This window comes from Oryctolagus cuniculus, chromosome 4 (assembly GCF_051225735.1).
Source record: "Oryctolagus cuniculus isolate XC-2025 breed Fujian yellow rabbit chromosome 4, ASM5122573v1, whole genome shotgun sequence".
Classification (NCBI taxonomy): domain Eukaryota; kingdom Metazoa; phylum Chordata; class Mammalia; order Lagomorpha; family Leporidae; genus Oryctolagus; species Oryctolagus cuniculus.
The window spans coordinates 169898094-169922875 of record NC_142870.1 but is presented as its reverse complement, the minus strand read 5'-3'; the positions used below and the strand labels follow the sequence as shown (position 1 = coordinate 169922875).

At 40.2% G+C, this 24782-nt stretch overlaps 1 protein-coding gene across 50 annotated transcripts in view; it reads left to right on the top strand.

Moving 5' to 3' along the window:
- The window catches only part of CLASP2 (cytoplasmic linker associated protein 2), a 207835-nt gene that overhangs the window by 153776 nt on the left and 29277 nt on the right, over positions 1-24782 (top strand). For 29 of the 50 annotated variants that reach the window (XM_051818584.3, XM_089331273.1, XM_089331262.1 and 26 more), the window contains 6 exons: positions 10782-10945; positions 11671-11749; positions 11878-11928; positions 18384-18527; positions 20188-20331; positions 23387-23493. In XM_051818584.3, coding sequence (XP_051674544.1) covers positions 10782-10945; positions 11671-11749; positions 11878-11928; positions 18384-18527; positions 20188-20331; positions 23387-23493 — 689 coding nt within the window. The remainder of the gene's footprint in view (positions 1-10781; positions 10946-11670; positions 11750-11877; positions 11929-18383; positions 18528-20187; positions 20332-23386; positions 23494-24782) is intronic. The other 21 variants (XM_051818589.3, XM_051818587.3, XM_051818577.3 and 18 more) reach the window with 3 other exon arrangements.

Here is a 24782-nt window from a genome sequence, read left to right as displayed (position 1 = left end):
TTCTCAGGTATCTTCCTTTAGGACACCAGGTGTCTACAGAAGAATTTCTAACCTGAGAGAGAGGGGGATGTGGCAAGGAAATTATAAGAAAAATATTAACGAATTTCACCTCATTTTTTTTATTGTCTTCACTTACTGTTACACATATCATGTCCTCATTTTTTTCTATTTTCAGTATTTTCATTACTTAAAACATTATTTAAAATCCCATCTTATGCATAAACTGAAATCCAGCTAAAGATTTAAATTCAGTGGGATGTAGAATTAATTACTTAAATAAATTGCTTATACTTTAAAAAAGTGTTTTCCAAAGGTTATCCTATGTCAGAATATGCATTTATCTTATCTAAGAATGAAAGATCCCATTAAAAGTCAAAGATGAAAATACATTTGGTAACCAGCTTGTTTCAGGTTCAATATATAGTTAACTTTATCACTTATATTGAAATTCCTATCACCAGTTACAACTGAAGATCTTGCTTTGCAGAATTTCTGTAAATTCTGAATAAACTAATTTTAGATATTTTTAGTTGGCAATATAAGCCAAGAAACAACACACTTATCTTCTCAGGCTGTATTATTAAATGCTGTTTTTATTAATAGTCTGTTTGGCTTTGAAAAATACAGTTATTAATCATCTTCAGTGATATAGCTTTCCTAGTAGAAGGTATTAGACTGCAGTCAGATTATTTCTTGAAATCATCATTTCTGACCTTTTGTTAGGACAATAATGCAATTTAATTGATTGTGGGATCTATGCAGTGGTAAACAGAAGCAATTTTTAAAACATTAAATAGGAAGCTGAATCTGACATGGGTAAAGGAACTGAACTGAGGGCAAATGATTGGCCTCCCTGATGGATGTAGAAAACCAAATATACTGCTCCTAAAATTGAATCAGGAAGATGACTTTTTGGGTTTTTTCTTAGGGTTTTATAACAACATAATTTTTTTATTGACCCATCTGGTTTTATTGGTATGTTTTGATTTTTGGTTTTTCAGTCAGTTCAGTCAAGACAAATGTAACTGAAAATTCCTGTTTGTTTTATTTGGTTTTTGTTTGCTGACTCCATCAGAGATTCTGTCAATAATGTAATTAGTTAAGAATACACTGGACATGTTACCATACTATGCTGAGTTTAAAATGCCAAGGTTTGATTTGAGTTTTGCATTATGTCCTGATATTAAAATGACAGATATGCCTCTCCTTACTTAAGTATCTTTATAAGGTACCAACAAGTCATCTTCGGGATCACACGACTCGATATGTGCTTCTCTTGTCTTGTCTTTTCACAAGCAATTCTGTCGTACATCAGGGGTCAGCCATTGTATTCTGTGATATTTATGGCTTTGCAGGCTAGTGGTCTCTCTCTTCTGACTGCTTAACTCTGTTGTTACAGCACAAAAGCATCCAGAGTGGACAGTCAGTACAAAATGACTGATTTTGTTGCAAGAAAAATTTAATTTGAATGTCCATGTAATTTTCATGTGTCACTGGTCTTGGTTATTTTTTAATTTATAAAATTTAAGATGTTTAAAATTGTCAAAATCATTCTTAGCTTGCAAGCCATAGTCTGCTGACAATTACTCTATATGATGGACTCTGCCATTGACACGAAATAGAAACACGTTCAGGAGCCTGGACTCTGGCAGCGCATGCCGTGGGTTGAAGTGTGGGAGTGTCCGAGGGAAGGAGTGGCGGGGATCGCACAGCACGGCGTCTGCCTGCCAGTCTGCACTCCGATCTGTGCTTTGTCTAAGAGCTCAGGCTTGCCCAGTGCTCTCCTCCTTTCAGTTGTCTCTTCTGTCCCCCATCCGCGTGTTGAAAACATTCTCTCAAAACTCCCATCCATGCTTGCCTCCCCCATCTCCTGGCCCAGCACTTCCTAGATGCTGAGCTGACCAGGAGAGTATAAACCATCAAGTGGGTGCCCCTGTGCTGCCTGCAGCCAGCAAGCGCAACATCAGCCGTTCCCCTCCTGCTTGATTGTCGGGAATGTTTGGTGAATTCTGTTTTGCTGACTGTCCTCATTGTGAATTTCTTTACTCAGTGTGTCTCTTCGCGTTTTGAGGAGTGTGTTGTGGTAAACAAGGAAACGTGCGCTGGTGGTATTCCCTTACCCCATTTCTTTCACTTCTTCTAACTCGGATTTCTCTGCTTGTTTTCCTGATGTTAGTGTTGTGTCTTGCCCTGCGCCTCTTCTTTCACTCCATCTTTTTCTGAAGCTTCAGTTGTACGTCTTATCCTAATAGCTCCCAAATGTGTATTTCCAAACCATGGTTTTCTCCTGTGCTTAGTTAAATAATCACTGGCCGCTTAGTTATTTTCAGCCTCAAAACTACTCTTCATTGCTTTTACTCATGAGATGATGCCCTTATCCTTTGGTTGCTCAAGTGGGGAATTTTGGCTTTATCCATTGACTCAGTCTTCTGAATGTCCCCATTCTCGCTGTGGAATCAGGGCACGGTCTGTTTGGCCTGTCGCATTCCCTCCACACCTCGCATCCCTCAGTTCTTCACCAAATTGCATGCTTGAAAAGTCAGTTTTCTCTGCTAGTTTACTCGTTGCCCTCACAGAAATGCCCAAACAGAGCCCATTGTTCCTCCCTGATCCTCCCTCCTCACTTTCAACCCAGCCCCAACTGGACCGGCACTTTTTCCTATAAGCTTGAAGTATGGTATCCAGGACACCTCCCTTTCTCAGCTTAGCTTCCTTGGGCCTAAGCTCAGATAGCACATCTTCAAGCCTGGGTTAGATCTCTGCTTGGAATTGGATTAGCTTTTCTGTAACAGCAACTGCCCTGAAAGCTCGCAGGATGAAAGCTAGATGAAGCTACCTTTGTGTTTGGGAGACTGTGAGCATTGGTTGGTGGTTTTCCCGTGTCCTTTGAGACTGAAGTCAGCATCTCATTCTCTGTGTTTATAACCTTTGGATAGTAGCTGACTTCCTTGATTCTGAAAGTATCCGACATGCTGTAGTGTACAGTAAGCCATCCCATAAAAGGAAGGCCGGAGAAAGTCTCTTTGTGAAAACGGTTGAAGTAGATGCTAGACCTTTTCTGGAATAGGGGTGATATGATTGATAGATACAGCTTGCAAGCTGAAGTTACTTGGTGTCTATAATTTGATAAACAAGCCTTTTTGCTTGATGAATAGTTGTTCCTCAGTATCCACAGCAAGACTATCACAAAGACCGGGGCTCAAGTGCCTTGTATTTGTATATAACCTACACAGACCCTTCCATATTCATTAAATCATCTCCTGATTATTTATAATACCTAATACAATGTAAAAGCTATATAGATAGTTGTTATACTATATTTTTAGGGAATAATGACAAGAAAAATAAGTCTACATTTTTAGTACATATACAATTTTTTATGAATATTTTTGATCCAAGATTGGTTGAATCTGAGTCATCACTGTAGATGGCCAGCTGTACCACTGTAGCAATAAGTGATCTAACCATGATGTATGTATGACAGTAATTTTAGACTATAGAGCAGCAGTATATAATTTAAAGTCTTTTAGTGTTTTCATTAGAGAGGCAGTACAACATAGTAAGACCAAGTATGAAATAGTTGAGCCAGATAACTTGGATTCAAATTCTGCCTCCAGCACTTCTTAGCAGTGTATGATTTGGCTTCTTAATCTGTAAAACAGTTAATAAGAATACCCACCTCATAGGATTATGGTGATGATTAAATTGGTTAATACCTGTGAAGTGCTTAGAGCATACAAGCACTGTGTATCTTAAATGTTTTAAAAATTGAGAGGTTCAGGGCAGTTTTTTTTTTTTTTTACTCCTCTGGGCCCATTTTTGCCTCTCAAATGTAAGCCTGTCCAGTGCCAAAAGCTGTCCAGTGTCATCGTTGCGTTGACTCTGAAGGAACTCTTTAAACAGAGCCTCCGTCACTGATCCTTGTGCTTTACCTGGACATTTCATGGTCTTTGTAATCCTGCTTAATCTGTGGCTGCTAAAACACAGCAGATAAACCACCTAGGAGCTCAACCGCCTATAGTCCTTGGATCAGGAGACCGTGACACACATCTTACCTGAAGAAACTAAAAAGTTGTGGTGTAGCCAGTTACTTTTTACCTCCAAATGATAGTAATTGCTCCAAATCCTCAGAGAAACCATTTAAGTTGTGAAGTGTTGCTTCCGAGGGGAAGGGAAAGATAGGAAAAGAACAGGTGAAGCGGCACCCGGTGCTGTTTGGAAGCAGGTGTTGCACTGTGCAGAAATGGAAGTGAGGATCTGGAATCTTAGGTTCTTCCCAAAAGTGGAGCCTCACGGATAGCAGGCTCTGGAGAAGGGCTTTCATTTCCAGTTCTTCAGTTTCCTTGGCGAGGAGGTGAAAGGGAAACACAGGAATATCATCGTATGCTCTTTTCCCATTCTATTCATTTAACTCTTGTTTTAAAAACTGTTTTGAGTTTATCATAAAACCTTAAAAAACATTTGTCACTTTTATTTTCTATTTCTAAGTGTTTTTCTTCCATACAGGAACTTTGCATTGATGGCGACTAATTTGTGTGTTTTTCTTTTTTTTCTTTTTTTCTTTTTGCATGCTGTCCCCTGTGTTGGAACTCTCAATAGAGAGTAAGTTGGTTCAATATTTGTTGGAAACCTAACTTTACTGCATGACTGTGAAATTAACCCTTTTTCTCTATTTTCTCTCCTGAAGAGCTCATGCAGTGTTGGACCCTTTGCAATCCACGAAATGCTATTTGCAGTTATGCAAACTGTCATTCTGTTTGGAGATGTGCTTTTTAATCTACTAATTAATCTAATTTGATTATGTTCTTCTGTTCTGTATTTGATGACTGGCACACCTAAGATACAAGTGAGTTTAGGAAAAGTCTGCCTTAACTGTAGTTGCCCAAAAATGTAATTGTTTTCCCAAAAATTATAATGCTGAGATATGTAAGGTTATAAATTGATTCGATTGAATAATATGTGTACTGAATTTTTAAAAAATCATTCCTAAGTTTCACAATTACTAAAAATATAGCCCCTGCTTTTCCATGTGAACTTTCTAATTTACTGTTAGTAGCATTCCATAAAAGCAAACAGAAGATTATGGAACAGTGATTCTTTTTTTAAATGTTTTATTTGTTTATTTATTTATTTTTATTTGAAAGGCAGAGACACAGAAACAGAGAGAGAGAGAGACAAAGATCTTTCATCCTCTGTTTTCATTCTCCAAATGCCTGCAATAGCCAGGCCTGGACCAGGCGGAAACCAGCAGCCCAGAATTTCATTCAGGTTTCCCACGTGGGTGGCCGGGACCCAGGTACTGAACCATCACCTGCTGCTTCCCAGGGTATGCATTAGCAGGAAGCTAGATTTGACACACAGGGCACCCAGGAGATAAACCAGGCACTCCTGTGTGGATTGGATGCATCCCAAACAACTTAACCCACTGTGGTGATTCTTTTTTATTTGATGTTTTTGAGATTGATTTATTTATTTGAAAGGCAGAGTGACAGCTAAAATTCTTAGATCCACTGGCATCCCGTGCACCCCCGCCACTGGCCAAAATGTCCAGGGCTGGTCTAGCCCCAAAGCCAGGAACCCAGAACTCTGTTCTGTGTCTCCCAGATGGGTAGCTGGGACCCAGGTACTTGGTGCATTAGCAAGGAGCTAGATCAGAAACAGAACAGTCAAGGCTCGAACCAGTGCTCTGACATGGGATACCCACCTCGCAAGCAGCATCTTAACCTGCTGCACCCTGACACCAGCCCCTGTGGTGATGTTTAACTTGTCTTAAGCAATACAATATTTGTCCCTAGATTTATATTAGCATAGCCACTCCCAGTTTTCTCCTTTAATCATAAGTGAGGAAATAAGAAAATAACTAACATCTGACAGGAGCTGTTTGTGATAAGGCAGTCAAGTGAGAAAATTTGCATAGAATTTCCAACACATTTGGTGATACGTATATATATATATGTGTGTGTGTATATATATATATATAGTTACATGTATATGATCATTTAGCAGGTACTGTTGGTAGGATGTAAGTACTTTTGAAAATTGTTAGTACAGTCCTATATGTCAATCATGTCTAGATTTTTATTCAGATTCTATTTAACCAAAAGAAATTTCTACTTAAGACACTCAGAGAAGTGTTCTTGAAGGAGATAGCAGTTCAGATCTTAACAAAAACATGAGCTTTAGAAAAGTCAGCATGTGAAGAAAAGGCCTCCTAAAAGCTAGTATGAGGTCAGAAAAAGAAGTGGGAGATGCCAGAAAGTTTGTTGGGAAGAAAAAGAAGTTGATCTTGGCTAGAATGATGTGAAAGTCTTTATGTCTTTATCCTCAGAGCAGAAAGAGCTGACTGTCAGTTACAGGGATGTTTTACTTAAGGGAAAATCCTTATAATTATTCAACAACTTTTTACTGGGTCCTTAGCCTGTGATAACTTTGAACTTGATTCTAGTTGGTGATACAAGGTAGCTAGTGTCACTATGGTTTATGCATTGGAAAAGATCCATTGTTATTATCTAAAGCTGTCCAAGAAGCTTCTTGACTAAGACTTCAGAGGAATCACATACTGTATATAAGTGATCTGGGGGGGAGGAGGTAGAAAATCAGGGATAAAAGGTTTATGTTGCCAAATAGTGCAACATCAGTTAGGAGAGTAGAACTTTATCTAAGTGATCGGGATGTCCTAAAGACAGTGAAGGGATGTGGAAGGATTTTGTTTTTGTTCAAAAGAAACAATCAATCAATAATCTAATGGTGAGAGAGAAGTGTGAATTGGCAGACTCAGCTGCAGGCCAAATCTGCCCAGTTACTTTTTTTATTTTTTTTTTTTTTTTCAAGAGTTACATTGGAACACAGCCATGCTCATTTGTTTACATAGTGTCTGTGACTGTGCTACAGTAGCAGAATTGAGTAGTTGCAGTGGTGACTATATGGCTTGGAAAGCCTAGGATATTTACTTTTATAAGTTACCTTTGTGTAAATGATTTCCAGGCTCCTGGAAAATAAGTACAAAAGACTCTTGTATAAATGTTTAAATTTATAGAAGACTTGTATAAATCTAGACCTGAGATCAGTAAGGTTTGGTGCCTACAACAATGGTGTGGCAGACAAATTTTAGAAGGATTCTGAAGCCTCACGTGATCTATCAGAGAAGCTTTGTCAAAAGGAGCTCAAACTTGTGGTAAGAGGAAAATCCAGATGAAGACATTTGAAGATGCAAATTAGAATTCCTAGCAGTAAGACAGAGGGGAAATGAGGAGAGCACTGTTAAGCCACAGAGTAGCCAAGCATACTGAATTTATGAAAAAAGCTATTAAACATCAAAATTGGAAAATAAATGGTGGGAGCAATAGGTTGGAAGCTTTAGAAGTGCCCGGGATGCTATCTTCTGCATCAGCAAGCAAAGGACTTAGGGAGAGAGTAAAAGAGTAAAGGTAATAGAGGCGATCATACTTTAGAGAGCAAGGGTGCAGAGTAGTTAGCTTAGCCTTAAAAAATAATAACATTGTCTCTGCCTTGGAGAATTGATTATTAGAAGAATAGGTATAAAGGAAATCTGATTGAGGGAAAAGGCAATGGAGGCTGACATGTTGAGTGACAGTAAAGTAGATGAAGTTAGATGGATAGAACACAACTGGCAACCAAGTGGTCTAGCTTTAAATCCTAATCCAGCCACTGGCTAGCTGGGAAATATTGAGCAAGCCATCTAATTAGCTAGCTTTCTGTTTACTTGTCCACAAAATGAGAGCATTGACTTAGTCATCTTAATGTCCATGTTGTGTAAAAGATTTTCTTTCTTTCTTTTTTTTTTTAATTTTTTTTTTATTTTTTTTTTTTTTGAACAGGCAGAGTTAGTGAGAGAAAGAGAAAGGTCTTCCTGTCTGTTGGTTCACCCCCCAAATGGCTGCCACAGCTGACACGCTGCATTGATCTAAAGCCAGGAGCCAGGTGCTTCCTCCTGGTCTCCCATGCGGGTGCAGGGCCCAAGCACCTGGGCCATCCTCCACTGCCTTCCCGGGCCACAGCAGAGAGCTGGACTAGAGGAGGAACAACCGGGACAGAATCTGGCGCCCCAACGAGGACTAGAACCCACAGGTGGAGGATTAACCAAGTGAGCCGCAGCACCGGCCATAAAATAGATTTTCTTTTTTTTTTTTTAATAGATTTTCATATAGGGAAGTTCAAAATTGAAGTCTTCAGGATAATAGGCAAGAGTTGAAATAAGTATCCAAAGAGTAAGAGAGTGGCGTGCTGGTAAGCCAGTTTTGGAGACAGAAATCTCTGATCTGTAGTGTTTGCCAGTTTCTGAGATGTAAATACTCCTGCCGTGGCTGATTTTAAATCCACCAATGTGATCTGGCATTGCGGCATAGTGGGTGAAGCCACTGCCTGAGATGCTGGCATCCCATATGGGCACCAGTTTGTGTCCTGGCTGCTCCACTTCTGACCCAGCTCCCTGCTAATGGCCTGGGCAAATCAGTGGAAGATGGCCCAAGTGTTTGGGTTCCTGGCTCCTGGCTTTGTCTTGGCACAGCCCTGACAGTTGCAGCCATCTGGGGAATGAACTAGCTGATGGAAGATCTGTGTGTGTGTGTGTGTGTGTGTGTGTGTGTGTGTGTGTGTCTCTCTCTCTCTCTAACTCTGACTTTCAAAATGAATAAGTAAATCTTTTAAAAAATGCCACCAAATACCTCATAGCATTATTTTAATATTAATCAATTCTCGAGGCAGATGTAAGCTGACTCTGGTATACCTCTGTACAGATTTGCCAGGTAGCTGTGAGTACATGATTACATTGATCATTCATTCATTTTAGATAGGTCTAGTGAAGCTTCTTCATATTCTGGGCCAGGCCAAACAGTTTAAGTGAAGTCACCAACCATGGTTGAAATCTAAGGGAAGCCAAGTTTGATGGGAGCAGTTAGGATCAGGGTGGACCAGGATTCTGTATTGGTGACTAAGAGTATAATCAGTGTTGAAGCAATTACTGCCTAGGGACCAGAGAGTACTGGAAAGTTTAAAGTAGTCATAGTTTGTGCTTTGATGAATACAGAGCATCTTAAGCAGGTAGCTAAAATATGTATTTTAAACTCATATTCAAATGTTACAGCTTTGTTGTAATTCTAATAGAGAACCTTTCATTTCTAATATAAGAGAAAATATGGAGTTCATATATAACTGTATAAAGGAAATTTTAGAAATATACATTGAAAGCAAGCTCTTTTTTTAATTTGAAGACAAAGTGACAGAGAGACAAAGCAGAAACCTTCCATCCACTGGTTCATTATAAGTGCCCTGGACTAGGCCAAAGCCAGGAGCCAGGGAAGTGTCCACACATGTGGTAGGAACCCATGTACTTGAGCCATCTGTACTGCTTCCCAGAATTGCGAGCAGATCAGAAGTGCAGAGTAGCCTGGGTGCAAACCAGGCACCCCAGTGTAGAATGTGTGGAATCCCAAGGAGCAACTTAAACCATTGTGTCTCAGTGCCCTCCCAGAAAGCAAAGCTCTTAATTCTCAGATCAGCCTAGTCACTTTTTAGTAATCCTTGTAAAACCATAGTTTTTATCATCTGTTGTGACTGTAATTTTTCTGATAATGCAGCATGACTGGGGGTCTTTGAGAGTTTTCTCTTTGCCTATAAGTAAATTTTGCAGTATGGTTTTAAATTTCTTACAGAGATACAATGTTGTTGTATGTTATTTGTCATGAGTATTTTAATGAGCTGCATCACTTAGAATGTTAACTTCCCTTTACCCTTGAGAACTTTGCACCTTGTAAGAATTTTAGACTAGTACATTTATATTGGAGCCAAAAACAAAACTCATCAATAGAAATGAAGACTAATAGACTGCTATCTAGGACTTCTTGGAAATCACTAAAATTTAGATTCAGACTTTTATCCTGAATTTATTTTAGTGACAGTTCTACTTATTCCAGATCATGTACAGTTACTGGAAGGGAAAGAAGGACAGATGTTTAGTGCCGCAGATAGGCTGTTGCTGGAACCCCCACATCCCGTACTGCAGTGTCTGGTTCAAAGGCCAGCTGCTCTGCTCCCAGTCCAGCATTCTCCCAGTGCAGCCTGTGAGTCAGCAGGTGATGGCTCGAGTACGTGGGTCTGCAGCCCACCCTATTAAAGGGTCATCTGGGGGGCGAACCAGCACATGGAAGATCTTTGTCTGTCTGTCTGTCTCTGTCTCTCTGTCACTCTGTGTGTGTGAGTGTCTCTGCCTTTCAAATAAATTTTTTAAAAAAATTTAATTATTTTGGGGGCAGTTTTAATAAATGTATGTCTCATACCATAGAAGTTTGTGACACTTTCACTTTGATAAATCTGAGGATTCTGTAATTACTCCATTATGTTAGGTAAATTATACTTTAGGTTAGCTATCAGTAGTCATCCTAATTTACTCACTACCAGTCTCCCTGAGAATCCATTAAACCATTAAGAGTCCTTTTGCCTGCATTTCAAATAAAATGGATTTCAGTAGAACCAGTTTTGGCATTGTTGGTAACGTTAGGTGTGCCAGCCATTATGGCCGAAGTTTCTTTACCAAGTGATGCTGCATGGAATAGCTAATTGTCGAACGTCTGCAGAAGCTGGATGGCAGTTCAGATGTGCTCCTGCATCACAGAGCCAAGGCAAAGCAGGAAAGACTGTTTTTCCGCTTGGCTGCCAATCGCTGTGCCTCTGACTCCCGTACTCCTTTCTGTTTCATTTGGGATAGAGCAGAGAGGTCAATATTTCCTCCTTTTCTTCCCACCTTTCTCCTCTATCAACTGCAGGTGTTCAGCATGTTTTTGGAGACTCTAGTGGATTTCATACAAGTCCACAAGGATGATCTTCAAGATTGGTTATTTGTACTGCTGACACAGCTACTAAAAAAAATGGGTGCTGACTTGCTTGGGTCTGTTCAGGCAAAAGTCCAGAAAGCCCTTGATGTCACCAGGTAATATTTTCTTCATATGTTTCAAGTACACCCAAGAGTAATCAGGAATATTTAGTCTCTGAATTTTAGGAGTTCTGATTTCTTCCAAAGCAATTTGGACTGGAGGGGCTTTATTTAAAAATCATTAATTTTGCCAGTTCACATTGTATAATTAGTATAGCATTGTTCCTTAGATCAAACGCTATACTTTTATAAAAATTTTATTTATTGATATTGATTACTTAAGGTGATATTTTATCTTTGTTAAGATAGATCTGCAAGGTAAAGCCGAAGCTTTCATTTGATTTAATGTAAATGTATTTTCTAAGTTTTGAAAGATTTTTTAATATATTAAAATATTCAACCAATGATATAATTCTGCTTTCTGGTGTAGATTATTGAAGTGACCTATTTCAGGTAAGTATTTACTAAGTTGAAATGAGTCCAGAATTGAGATTTTAGGTGTGGGGAAACATCTGGAGAATGTTGAACTTTTTACTGTTATTCTGATAGAATCTATGGTGGAGGCAGGATAGGCTGTTATTTACGATCATGTTGCTTTTTAATCCTACACTGGATATGACTTTCAAATATTCTCATTCTGGGAGTGTGTCTGTTGTGCACTGTACCATGTAGGCTTCTTGACACACAGAATCTGCTTGGTGCATGCTTTTTTGGAGGACAGTTGTTTTTGTTAAGTTTTCAAAATGCTTAATGAGTTTATTTTTGCTTTGTTCTTATTTCAGAGAATCTTTTCCAAATGATCTTCAGTTTAATATTCTAATGAGATTTACAGTTGATCAGACCCAAACACCAAGCTTGAAGGTAAACATTTAAGGTCTTTTGAAGACATTGTAAGAATTGGAACATTGTATTAATAACATTGTATGGATTTTATTCCTTTCGCATGAAGAACTGTTGAATCAGTGGGTTTTGTTTTTATAAACTTTCAGACAGTCAAGCCAGCACTTCGGGACCAGCTTCACTCTTTTTGGAGCTCTAAGGTTTTTTGTTCTTGTTTTCATCTGCATCTTTTCTTAACTCTCTGCAGTTTTTCAGATAATGTTTGTATGCATCTCTATTCAACTACTAACCTTTGTAAACCCTTGAAGCATGCACCTATTTGATTTCCAGTGGCAGACTATCCTTTGGAGAAGCTAACTGGGGATCCACATGCAGGAGGTATCACAAGTGTGGCCATCTAACCCTAAGCTGGCAGCGCACGCTCGCTCTGTGGCGTCTCCTCTGATTTTATGTTTGTAATTTCCCAACCCTTTTTTTTTCTTTTTTTTTTAAAGTTTTATTAGTTTCAGTAGGTGTTTTGAATGAAATACCAGTTTTGCCTGTATTTTTTATTAGACAAAAAATTTTAAGCCTTATCTCAGTGTTATTCTCCAAATCACTTAACTGAAACATTAACTTTTTTCCTGATCATGTGATATTTCTGATGTGTGTATAAAATTTGGAATCAAGGTTAGCTTCTTCAATTATTTGCACACATTTTCCAGTTAATTTATGTTAACTAGGTGGATTCAACATGATTATTAAATTTATCACAAAAGAAAGAACAATTTAATGTAACAGAAAAACACCTGAATTTTTTACCAATGATGTTTTTTAGTGAACTTATGAAATGAGACTAAAGTCAGGGAAATAACAAGCATATGTGCTTTTATAAGCCTTGTATTTTGCTGCTGTGTTCTGCACGAGATACGTTTTCACAAGTATCCTGCCTGGGTTTCATTTCCCTGAAGTTCCTGAATGTGTTTGTCCCTCAGGATCATTGTTAAGGCTCCTTACCAAGGCTGACTGGCACTCGACACGGCATCCTCTCAGAGCCGCTCTGTGGAGGGGCTTTCATCTGCTCTGATTCTGAAAAGAGACCTGCAGAAGGAGAATAACTTACTGCATGTTACTGGGAAACATTGCTAGCTCATTTTCTGTCCAGTGCTTTGTACTAGGTATTCCTGGGAATGTAGAACTTACAATTTTATCATTGTTAACTATAAAACATGATAGACTACAAACTGTAATAGAGGCTATGGCATAAATACGTACAGCGATGTCCAAGAACTGTCGAAAATACATGTAGAGGTGGTTGATGGACCAGTGCAAGTGAAGGCCTAAACCGCCTGAGAAACGATAGAAGGGCTGAGATAGTCGCTGAAGACTTGGAGAGAATGACGATCAAAGATGAGAGCGGAGCGGGAAGCAGACAGGTGAAGTTAGACTCTTAGGGGGAACATCCTGGAGACGAGAACACAGACTTCCGTGGAAGTCTAACTCGCCTATGAATTTGTACTTTTTTTTTTTTTTAAGATTTATTTATTTACTTTGAAAGAGTTACACAGAGATAGGAGGAGAGGCAGAGAGAGAGAGGTCTTCCGTCCGCTGGTTCACTCCCTAGCTGGCTGCAACGGCCAGAGCTGTGCTGATCCAAAGCCAGGAGCCAGGAGCTTCTTCTGGGTCTCCCACGTGGGTGCAGGGGCCCAAGGACTTGGGCCATCTTCTACTGTTTTCCCAGGCCATAGCAGAGAGCTGGATGGGAAGTGAAGCAGCTGGGTCTTGAACCAATGCCCATATGGGATGCCGACACTGCAAGTGGCAGCTTTACCCACTACACCACAGCGCCAGCCCCTAAATTTGTACTTAACACAAGTACAGATATGGTAGCAAAGCCATAAGGAAAATAATTCTTCATTTCTTTACAGTATTAAGACATCAGGGAGCAAAAAAAAAAAAAGACATCAGGGAGAAGTTATTTTGGAACCATGCCCTTATGCTTCACTTAAAAAGTGATTTCCAAGTGGGTGACAGGATTAAATATATAAAAACTTAACAGGCTATAGAAACAATCTGAGAAAAATATCCAGAAAATAGATGGATATTTTTGAAAATAGATGGATGTTTGTATAAAATTTTACATCTTGTAGAGTGTTATGTGATTAAATGTCTCCCATCCAAGTACTAACCAGGCCCAACCCTGCTTAGCTTCCTAGATCAAACAAGATTGGGCACATTCAGGGTGGTATGGCCATAGATACGAATAAATGTCAAAAAGGAAACAATGGGTAAAGTACTGAAACAAAGTGATTTTATTTGAATTAGTAACACTTTTAAATAAATGATTTTTGTTGGCTGCCTTTTCTGGGTTCACAAATATGTTGAACAATTGCACATACTTCAGTAACTAAACTCTTTTTCCTTCTCTGAAACAATGCATGTTTGGATTACTAAAATTATAGACTACGTATAACCTTGTAAAATATCTTGCTGACATGTAAATGTTCAAATAATTATATGTGAATTCTGTCTCATAGTATAGTAAACTCACCTATTTTATGAAAACTTTGCATTAGTCTGTAAATTGCCAAGACACTGCATTAAGTTGAATCTCATGTAGTACAAATGAATATATTCAACTATTTTTTAAAAAATTTATTGATTTATTTATTTGAAAGGCAGAGATGTATGCAGATATAAAGGCAGAGAGAATGGGAGCGAGATGGCTGCAGTGGCCGTGGTGGGCCATGCTGAAGCCAGGAGCCAGGAGATTCTCCTGGGTCACCCACACGGGTGCAGGGCCAAAGACTTGGGCCATCAGTTTTTGTTTTATTTTTTTAGATTTATTTTATTTATTTGAAGAGTTATAGAGAGAGGGAGAGAAAGAGAGAGAGAGGTCTTCCATCTGGTTCACTCCCCAAGCTGAGCTGATCCGAAGCCAGGAATCAGGAGCTTCTTGCAGGGAGCAGGGGCCCAAGGATTTGGGTCGTCCTCCGCTGCTTTCCCAGGCACATGAAGAGGGAGCTGAATCGGAAGTGGAGCAGCCAGGAGTTGAACTGGTGCCCCTGTGGGATGCTGGTGCCGCAAGCCTGGGCTTTAACCTGCTGCACCACAGCGCCGGCCCCTACTTGGGCCATCCTCCACTGCTTTCCCAGGTGCAAGAGCAGGAAGCTGATGGGAAGTAAAGCAGCCAGGACTCAAACTGGCACCGTTATGAAATGCTGGCACTGCAGGTAGAGGCTAACCTTCTACGCCACAGTACCAGCCCCTGTATTTAACTGTTAATAGTGACATTAAAAACTAAACACACTGATCTTCGTTTTCTGATTTAGTACACTCATCTTCAGCTATTCACGCTGATAGAAAGTGACATAGCTTCAAAAATCCACAATATTATATGCTTCCATAACTTAGTTTGGCCTGCTATTGTAAAACTGACTAGAATATTCTTTCTCTGTCATTTTTGAGAGCTAATAAGTTAACTCTTGGTTTTTGCAATGTATTTATTTACAATTATAATTACTTTTTAATTGATAAGACTATATATTTAGAGTATGCAGCTTGATGTTTTCAAATATGTATATGTATTACCTCACTTACCATTCTTTGTGGTGAGAATACTTAAAACACACTCTTAGCAATTTGCAAGTTTATAATATGTAAATTATTATAACTGTAGTCACCATGACACACAATAGATTTTTTTTAAAGATTTATTTTATTATTTATTTGAAAGTTAAGACTTACACAGAGAGAGAAGGAGAGGCAGAGAGAGAGGTGTTCCATCCACTGGTTCACACCCCAGTTGGCTGCAATGGCCAGAGCTGTGCTGATCCGAGGCCAGGAGCTTCTTCCAGTTCCCCAACGTGGGTGCAGGGACCCAAGGACTTGGGCCATCTTCCACTGCTTTCCCAGGCCATAGCAGAGAGCTGGATTGGAAGTGGAGCAGCCAGGACTCGAACCGGTGCCCATGTGGGATGCCGGCACTGCAGGCAAACGCTTTACCCGCTACAGCACAGCACTGGCCCCTAAGTCAAACATTTAAACCTTCTTTTATCTCAGTCAGCAAATCAAACCTACTACGTATTCAGCATATGCTGATGCAGAGACTGTGCACTCCCAGGTGCCTTGCCTCAAGTACAGAGCTCAAAGGATACAGTGTCGCACATATATAGGATGAATAATTCTAAAGGTATAGTGTATGGAATGAAGACTATACTTACTGTTTTTAGGATTTTTGCTAAAAAGTGGATTTTAAGTGTTCTTACATGCACATGTACAAAGGAATAAATATGGGAGGTGACGGATCTGTTAATTTGCTTGACAGCAGTAACCATTTCACTATGCATGTCAAAATTTCAGTTATACACCTTAGACATATACAATAAAAATTTTTAAGAAGAAAATCACTGACTGCTGGAGCCAGGTGGCCACATGGCCCAACCTCCGGTCTCAAGCCCCATCCCATCCTAAGTTTTGAAAGGACCTGCTCCTGAACACGTGGCGCGCGCGCGCTCTCACTCTCCTTCTCCCTCTTTTCCTTCTTCGCCCTTTCCCTCCAGTCTGTCGGGTTTCCCCCAACAAACTCTTTCCATTAAAAAAAAAAATCACTGAGTAGATTTTATGTGTTCTTACCACAAAAAAAGTGTGTGAGATAATACAACTCCATGTGTTAATTAATTAGCTTGATTTATCCATTCCACAGTATGTATATATATATATATTTTTTTTTGACAGGCAGAGTGGACAGTGAGAGAGAGAGACAGAGAGAAAGGTCTTCCTTTTGCCGTTGGTTCACCCTCCAATGGCCGCCGCGGCCGGAGCGCTGCGGCCGGCGCACCGCGCTGATCCGATGGCAGGAGCCAGGAGCCAGGTGCTTTTCCTGGTCTCCCATGGGGTGCAGGGCCCAAGCACCTGGGCCATCCTCCACTGCACTCCCTGGCCACAGCAGAGGGCTGGCCTGGAAGAGGGGCAACCGGGACAGAATCCGGCGCCCCGACCGGGACTAGAACCCGGTGTGCCGGCGCCGCAAGGCGGAGGATTAGCCTAGTGAGCCGCGGCGCCGGCCCATTCCACAGTATGTCTATATTTTAAAACAAGTTTTATACCCTAAATATATACAGTTATTTGTCAATTGAAATCAATTGAAAGAATAAATTATTTTTTAAAAACCAAAGTACGCAGAAGTCTGGGAGGACCATTATTTAGAAATCCTAGGATGTTGTAATTGTACAGTGATTCTCTGCCCTTTTTCTGCCCCAGCAAACCTGTGGAAGGGCTGTCATTTAACAGTCGTTATAAGAATAAAAATGGTTGGGGCTGGCGCTGTGGCGCAGCGGATTAATGTCCTGGCCTAAAGCGCTGGCATCCCATATGGGAGCCAGTTCTGGTCCCAGCTGCTCCTCTTCCAATCCAGTTCTCTGCTATGGCCTGGGAAAGCAGTAGAAGATGGCCCAAGTCCTTGGGCCTCTGCACCCACATGGGAGACACAGAAGAAGCTCCTGGCTTCAGATTGGCACAGCTCTGGCCAGGCGTTGTGGCCAGTTGGGGAGTGAACCATCGCATGGAAGACCTTTCTCTCTCTCTGCCTCTCTTCTCTCTGTGTAACTCTCTGACTTTTGAATGAATAAATAAGTAAAATCTTAAAAAAAAAAAAAAAAAAGGAAGAAGAAAAATGGCTGAGTCTAGAAAGAAGCATGTGTGCTTTGGAAATAGCCCCTCCTGCTGATTTTGAGGCCTATATTCTACCACTTACTTACCTTCCATGCACCCTCTTTGTCAAGAATTACTGGGAGGATAGTGCGGCTTTTTAAACCCACATGAAACTTTTTTATATAAATAAATTCTAAATGTAGATCTATTATACAACATGGTTCATTATATCTTAACCTATGTTTGATCGAAAACTCTGTGTTGCCCACTTTATCAACTTGATCTACCAGTCCTTATTTCCACAATACTTTGGTTTGTTTTCCATAAAAATGAAATTATGCTGACTTAATACTGACTGTTCAGGGATTGGCACTGTGGTGCAGTGGGCTAAGCCTCCGCCTGTGGTTCCAGCATCCCATATGGGCACCAGTTCAAGTCCTGGCTGCTCCTCTTCTGATCCAGCTCTCTCCTCTGGCCTGGGAAAATAGTAGAAGATGGCCCAAGTGCTTGGCCCCCTGCACTCACGTGGGAGACTTGGAAGAAGCTCCTGGCTCCTGGCTCCGGGTTAGCTTAGCTCTGGCCATTGCAGCCAAATGGGGGGTGAATCAGCAGATGGAAGACCTTTCTCTCTGTCTGTGTGTCTCTCTCTCTGTAGCTCTGCCTCTCAAATAAATAAATAAAGTCTTTACGAAAAAAAAAAAAAAGAGTAACTTCATGAGGTGAGCTAAGAGTCAGCTGTAAATTCTGAAGGCAGATTCAAGAAGTTGGTAATCTTGTCAAGAGAGTCTTCAGCAGTTCAAACTCAGGGAGTGAAGCGCCTGGGACAAAAAAGTTCTGGCACTTGGGAAAAACAAGTCTTCCCTACTGTCACTGTTCTTGTACCTCTGGTAGGTAAGTGGTTGTATAATTTCTTTTCTGTTCATTTTCTTTTTGTCAAAATACAATCACTTGAATACCTCTGATGTGTTTTTCCATGTCTGCAATGACCATCTCCCGTCCTCTCTCCTTGTGCTCACCTCTGCAGGTAAAGGTTGCTATCCTTAAATACATAGAAACTCTAGCCAAACAGATGGATCCAGGAGATTTTATAAATTCCAGTGAAACTCGCCTGGCAGTGTCTCGAGTCATCACTTGGACAACAGAACCCAAAAGTTCTGATGTTCGGAAGGTGTGTTTTAATATAAGGTTTAAAAGATGAGTGGGGGGAGGGAAGCAGTAGTTTTGGACTGCCAGTGAGGGAAGTTGAACCTTACAAGATGTTACCAGTTAGCAGTGATTTCTGAGAGCTTTATTTTATCATTTTTAAATTACTTAAAATTTTAGCCAATAATATAAACATAATTTTTAGTTAGAATCAAAAATATCCGTCTTTGCTCTAGTCCTCCCAAGTTATAATCTTCTAACCATTCAAAAATATTCCAACTAATTTTCGTTGCATTTACCTGTGAGTTTCAGATAAGAAGAGCTTATCCCATGTCTTGATTTGTCAGTTTTAGGCATTGTTTACTATCTGTTGATAAGTGTTAGCATTATGTATGTCTACCTGCCTTCATAGGCAAGGACTTAGCTTTTCCACACATTTCCTCTTCTTTTCCTGTATCCTCCCCCATGGTCGTCACAATATTTACCAGTCAGTTATTGGTAGTCATTTGACTCTGCAGGTGTTGCCTCCTATACCAGTGAGTTGTTTCTACCTCTTTCTGATACAAACTTCATTTGTCCCGGAGTTAATGATTTGCCTTGGTTTTCATTTGTTTGAATTTTTTCATTGTTTTTTAAAAGTATCTCAACATGTTCAACGTCTCTGCCACATGCCCACGGCAGATAGTTCCATGTGCTCAAACACACAGCTCACTGGTTTTCTGGAGCTTTGCTTCCTGGACCCCGCGCTCTTCTCCAGTGTGGACATGTGTCTCCCGAAGCCTGCTGCACAAATACCTTGTATTCAGAGTTCTCCTGAGATGACTCCCGCTCACCCCTAATTACTCATTCTTGCATCCTCCAGCTGCTTCCACTCAGTGTCCTCCCGTGTTGACTGCAGAGGAGTACTCAGCAGGCAGCTTATTTTGTGATTCTGTTCTAATGATAAACACTGGATGCAGCAAGAGCAGAAAGGGCATTTTTCTCAAGTGAACATGGAACATTCTGCCTGCTAGGCCAAGAAACGAGCATCCATAGATTAAAATGTTAGAATAACACAAAGTGTGTTCTCTTACCACAGTGGACTGGAAGCTGTGTTCTGCATTGTCTAAATTGCAGTTGCAGTTGATTATTTTAGAAGAAGAAATTTGCTTTCTTAAATGATCTGAGTAAACTTTATCTTGTTCCGTTTCTTAAAAAACATTGGATTACTTTAGCTTTACATTGTAGAGTGCTACAGCAGCTTGGGAGAAGATGAGATATTACTGGTAAATCTAAGAATTGCGTATTGAGAAGGTGGAAGTTGACTGTTAAACGCCTGGATGAGCTTTGCAAAGCAGTCCTTTCTCCTCGCACTCGTTTATTAGGAAAACTAGAGTAGTGGTATATATTGACAGAGTGACCCTGGAGCTGTCTGGTTGATTTTTGCCACTGTCAGATCTTGTGATAATTTTCATATTCCTTTCTTGAAGAAATAAATGCAAGTCACGTAATTTTAAGCCTTCCAACAAAGTTCAAAATCAAGTGAGTTCATCCTCCTTTCTCCTGGGAAAGGTGGCCAGACCTTGTGCTTTGAAACAGGAAAAGCAAGGACATAATCCAGATCGCGAGTCAGTGAGAGAAGAAAGTGGTTTCCTTTGAGTAACCAAAGTGTGTTTATTTACTACTTGCACGCTTTTGTTTTCCAGGCAGCGCAGTCAGTGCTGATTTCTTTATTTGAACTCAATACTCCAGAGTTTACAATGTTATTAGGAGCTTTACCAAAAACTTTTCAGGATGGTGCTACCAAGCTTCTCCATAACCACCTTCGAAACACCGGCAACGGAACCCAGGTATTTCTCACGTTCCTGACTGCCATGTGGCGCCATCACTGGTTGAACAGTGGTCCTTGCCTTCACATGGAGTAAGCCTGATCCTAGTGTATGCTTTTGGTACTTGCCTCTGGTGGCCTTCCCTGAGCAGATGCAGGTGCAGTCTTGGAAGAGCATGGAGCCCCTGTTGTAGTTTCTGTAACTGGGGGCCAAATGTGAGCGACTTCAGGGGAAGGCAGCAGCTTTGGAAGCCGTCAGCGTTAGGACATGCTCATTAGAGGAACCAATCCTTATTTGAGATCTAAGAAAGATGCTCTATTCCAGGATAAACAAATAAGGTTCAAAGATGGTAGTAATTTAAAAATATGTTCACATTTAATGATTACAGGCTTATCAATACCTATGTGCTTAGATATGTAAGATTTGGGGGTTTTGTGTGTGTGTGTTTCTTTTTTTTTTTTTTTTTTTTTTTTAAGATCTATCAATTTACTTGAAAGAGTTACAGAGAGAGAGATCCTCCATCTGCTGGTTCACTCCTCAGATGGCCACAGTAGCCAAGGTTGGGCCAGGCCAAAGCCAGGAGCTAGGAACTTCTTCTGGGTCTCCCACATGGGTACAGGGGCCTAAGGACTCTGGCCATCCTCTGCTGCCCAGGCCTTCAGCAGGAAGCTGGATTGGAAGTGGAACAGCCAGGACATGAACTCGTGTCTATATGGGATGCCGGCACTGCAGATGATGGCTTTAACCAACTACACCACAGCTCCGGCCCCACGATTTTGTTTTGAAGAAATAAGATCTGAGTAATGAAACATTGCATTGCTGTTTTTATATATGTATATACATACAGGAGTATTAAATAAATTATTAAAGCCACATAATATGCCTAAAGAGTTGGATCTTAAGTTTGTTTTTTTAAGAGGGGAGAGGTGGAGAAAGAAGAATCTGTGTCCACTGGTTCGTTCCCCAAATGACAACAACAGTGAGGGCTGGGCCAAGCCAGGAACCTGGAACTCCATCCAGGTCTCCCATGCTGGGGACAGGGTCCTAAGTACTTAGGACATCATTTGCTACCTTTCCAAGTATATTAGCAGAAAATAGAAGTGAAGTACCCGTGATTTGAACCCATGCTTCGTTATGGAATGCTGGCATCACAGCCGTATTGCTGTGCCATAGCTGGCTCCCATTCGAAGTTTGGAAAAGAAAGAGATTTTTGATGACAGATAAAGGAGAGGGTAGATGTAGTGATGGCAGGCTTAAGGTAAACTCTGAAGGCTAAAAGTGAATCTGAGAACAATTCCTGTGAACCAAAGTCAGTTATATATATTTTTTAAAAGATTTATTTATTTATTTGAAAGAGTTACACAGAGAGAGGAGAGACAGAGAGAGAGAGAGAGAGAGAGGTCTTCCATCTGATGGTTCACTCCCCAATTGGTTGTGACGGCTGGAGCTGCGCTAATCTGAAGCCAGGAGCCAGGAGCTTCTTCTGGGTCTCCCACTTGGGTGCAGGGGCCCAGGCACTTGAACCATCTTCTAGTGCTTTCCCAGGCCATTACAGAGAGCTGGATCGGAAGAGGAGCAGCCGGGACTCGAACCAGCGCCCATATGGGATGCCGGCGCTTTAGGCCAGGTCGTTAACCCACTGCACCACAGCACCGGCCCCAGTTATATTTTTTAAAGGAGAGCAGATTATTTCATTATATCATAAGAGATGGACAAACTAATAAAATGACAAGGGGACAGGTATTTGATGTAGCAGTTAAAACACCACTTGGGACTTGCATGTCCAATATAAGAGAGCCTGGGTTCAAGTCTAGCTCTGCTTCTGATTCTCGTTTCCTGCTAATGTACACTCTGGGGGCAGCAGGTGGTGGGTGAAGTACTTGGATCCCTGCCCCCATGTGGAAAACCTAGATTAAGTTCCTGGCTTCTGGCTTCAGCCTGACCCAGCTCTGTCTGGCTTTTGGGGATTGTACCAGTAGATGAGGGAGATCTCAGTCTATCAATCATTCTCTCTCTGCCTTTCAAATAAATTTTAAAAATTAGAAAATAGAAAAAATAACAATATGGCCAGATTTTACTCTTCTCTCTTGGTGTCTGTGAAAGTCATTTGTGGAGCAAACTCGAAGAGGAATAAAATTTATGCATTCATAATAGTTGGAAGAGGCAGTGGGCTTAGAACTGTAAGCTGCTATAAAATATTAGTTTAAAGTCATGCTAGGGCGATGAGGAAAAGGGTGTTGATAATATTTGAGAATAAGAAAAAGACTGAAGAATTAGATTTCTGGTACTGGCGCTGTGAAATAGCTGGTGAAGCCACTGGCTGCTCCACTTCCAATCCAGCTCCTAGCTAATGTGCCTGGGAAAGCAGGGGAAGAAGGCCCAAGTCCTTTCGGACCTGTACCCGTGTGGGAGACCAGGAGGAAGCTCCTGGCTCCTGGCTTCTGATCTCGGCCCAGCTCCAGCTGTTTAGGCCATTTGGGGAATGAACCAGGGGGTGAAAGAGATCTCTCTCTTGCTGCCTCTGCCCCTGCCTTTCTGTGACTCTGCCTTTTAAATAAATAAATAAGTCTAAAAAAAAAAGAATAATTAAATTTCTGAATGGGACATAGTGCATAAATGTTTAAAGTACTACTCTGTAAGCATCATTCCTTCATATGGTTCAAACCCCATGATTATATGGCTTTTTTTTTTTTTTAAATATTGATTTGTTTGAAAGGCAGAGTTACAGAGAGGCAGAGAGAGAGACAGAGAAAGGTCCCATCCGCTGGTAGCCACACTTGCCAGAACTGGACCAGTCAGGAGCCTGGAGCTTCTTCCAGGTCTCCCAACTGGGTGCAGGGGCTCAAGCACTTGGTCCATCTTCCACTGTTTTCCCAGGCCATAGCAGAGAGCTGGATTGGAAGTGGAGCAGCCAGGACAAGAACCAGCACCCATATGAGATGCCGGCGCTGCAGGCAAAGGCTTTACCCGCTACGCCACAGTGCCAGCCCCTAAATAAATCTTTAAAAAAAAAAAATAGAACCTTTCAGTTGAACTCACTTGCCATGGTTAATGTTAATTTGACTCACTCCATTAGAATTCCATGGGGAGTCCTTTGACGAGACCAACACCGCGCTCACCAGCCAACTGGTCCAGTCCTCTTACTTCTCCTACCAATACATCACAGAATACTTTATCTCCAAGGTAATAAAAGATAATTTTCCATAGTGATTTGTATGTGAAAATTACCATTCTTAAAAAAGCAGATGTTAATACAAGAGAACTTCGAAAAGTTGGTAGAAATTAAAAGATAAGTTTACTTTGGTGCAAAGAATTTTTGAAACCGGTGGCTCATTTTCTATAAACACATTTTCAGCAAACTTTCTGAGGACCAACCCCAGATTGATCTCCACTTGACATGAAAGGTCTTAGAAAAATTGGAAACTTGGCGAATTTAAAAAAAATTATAATTTTTTTAGAAGCTAACTGTTTCAGTGATAATAATATGTTGGATGTGGAACTTTTTTATACATAAAAAAGCCTGATATAGCTTTTATAAGTTAAATAGTATACTTAATACTGTTACATTAAATAGTATACTTAAGTTTTTCAGAGATGCTATATAAATCAAGTAAATTATAAATTGTATCTTTAGTTGTATTATTCTAAGTAAAACTTATAAAGTTGATCTTAATGATCGATATTTAGATCTAATAGTGACCAACCACTTCTAACAGTAGAACAAAATAAGCTTAGAGGAGGATTAAATACAGAGTGATGTGTAATGGCCTTATATACGCTTCAAAGGAAAAATGGGACTCAAAGATTGGTTCTTAATATAAAACGTGTGTAATTTTCACACACTTTTGCAATGAAATTTGTACGTGGCCTATATTTCAGATGCTCTTGACTTGTTTATAGACTAATATTTCTCCTGTTATCTTGGCCTTTTGAAAATAGTTTGAATAGTAGCTTCTATTTAATTATCAGCTTGCTTTTTATTATTAGCCATATCATACTTCATTTGGATTAATAACATTATAAGATTCTGCATGGAAGAAAGGTACTATAAGATATAAAAATCTATTGCAAACTCATTTATGGCCTATTTTTTCCATATTATGCATATTTAGATGACTCAATTCTAGGCTCAACTGAATTTCAGAATTTGATTATAGAATCCATGTCAGTAACATTTATATTCAGTGGTAAGAATCTACCTTATTAGGAATCTATGTAAAATACGCGTATCTTCTTGAAGCAGCATTGTTATGAATTAATCACCAGAATTTTCAAATGTTCTGTATAAGGCCACATGGAAAATATCTCGGGCTTTTTGAGCCCTGTGGTCTTTATAACCACTACTCAGATCTGTTATTGTAGTATGAAAACAGCCACAGGCAATACCTAAATAAATAAGCATGACTGTCCAATAAAATTTTATTTCTATACATTGAAATTTGAATTTTACATAATTTCAGATGTCACAAAAT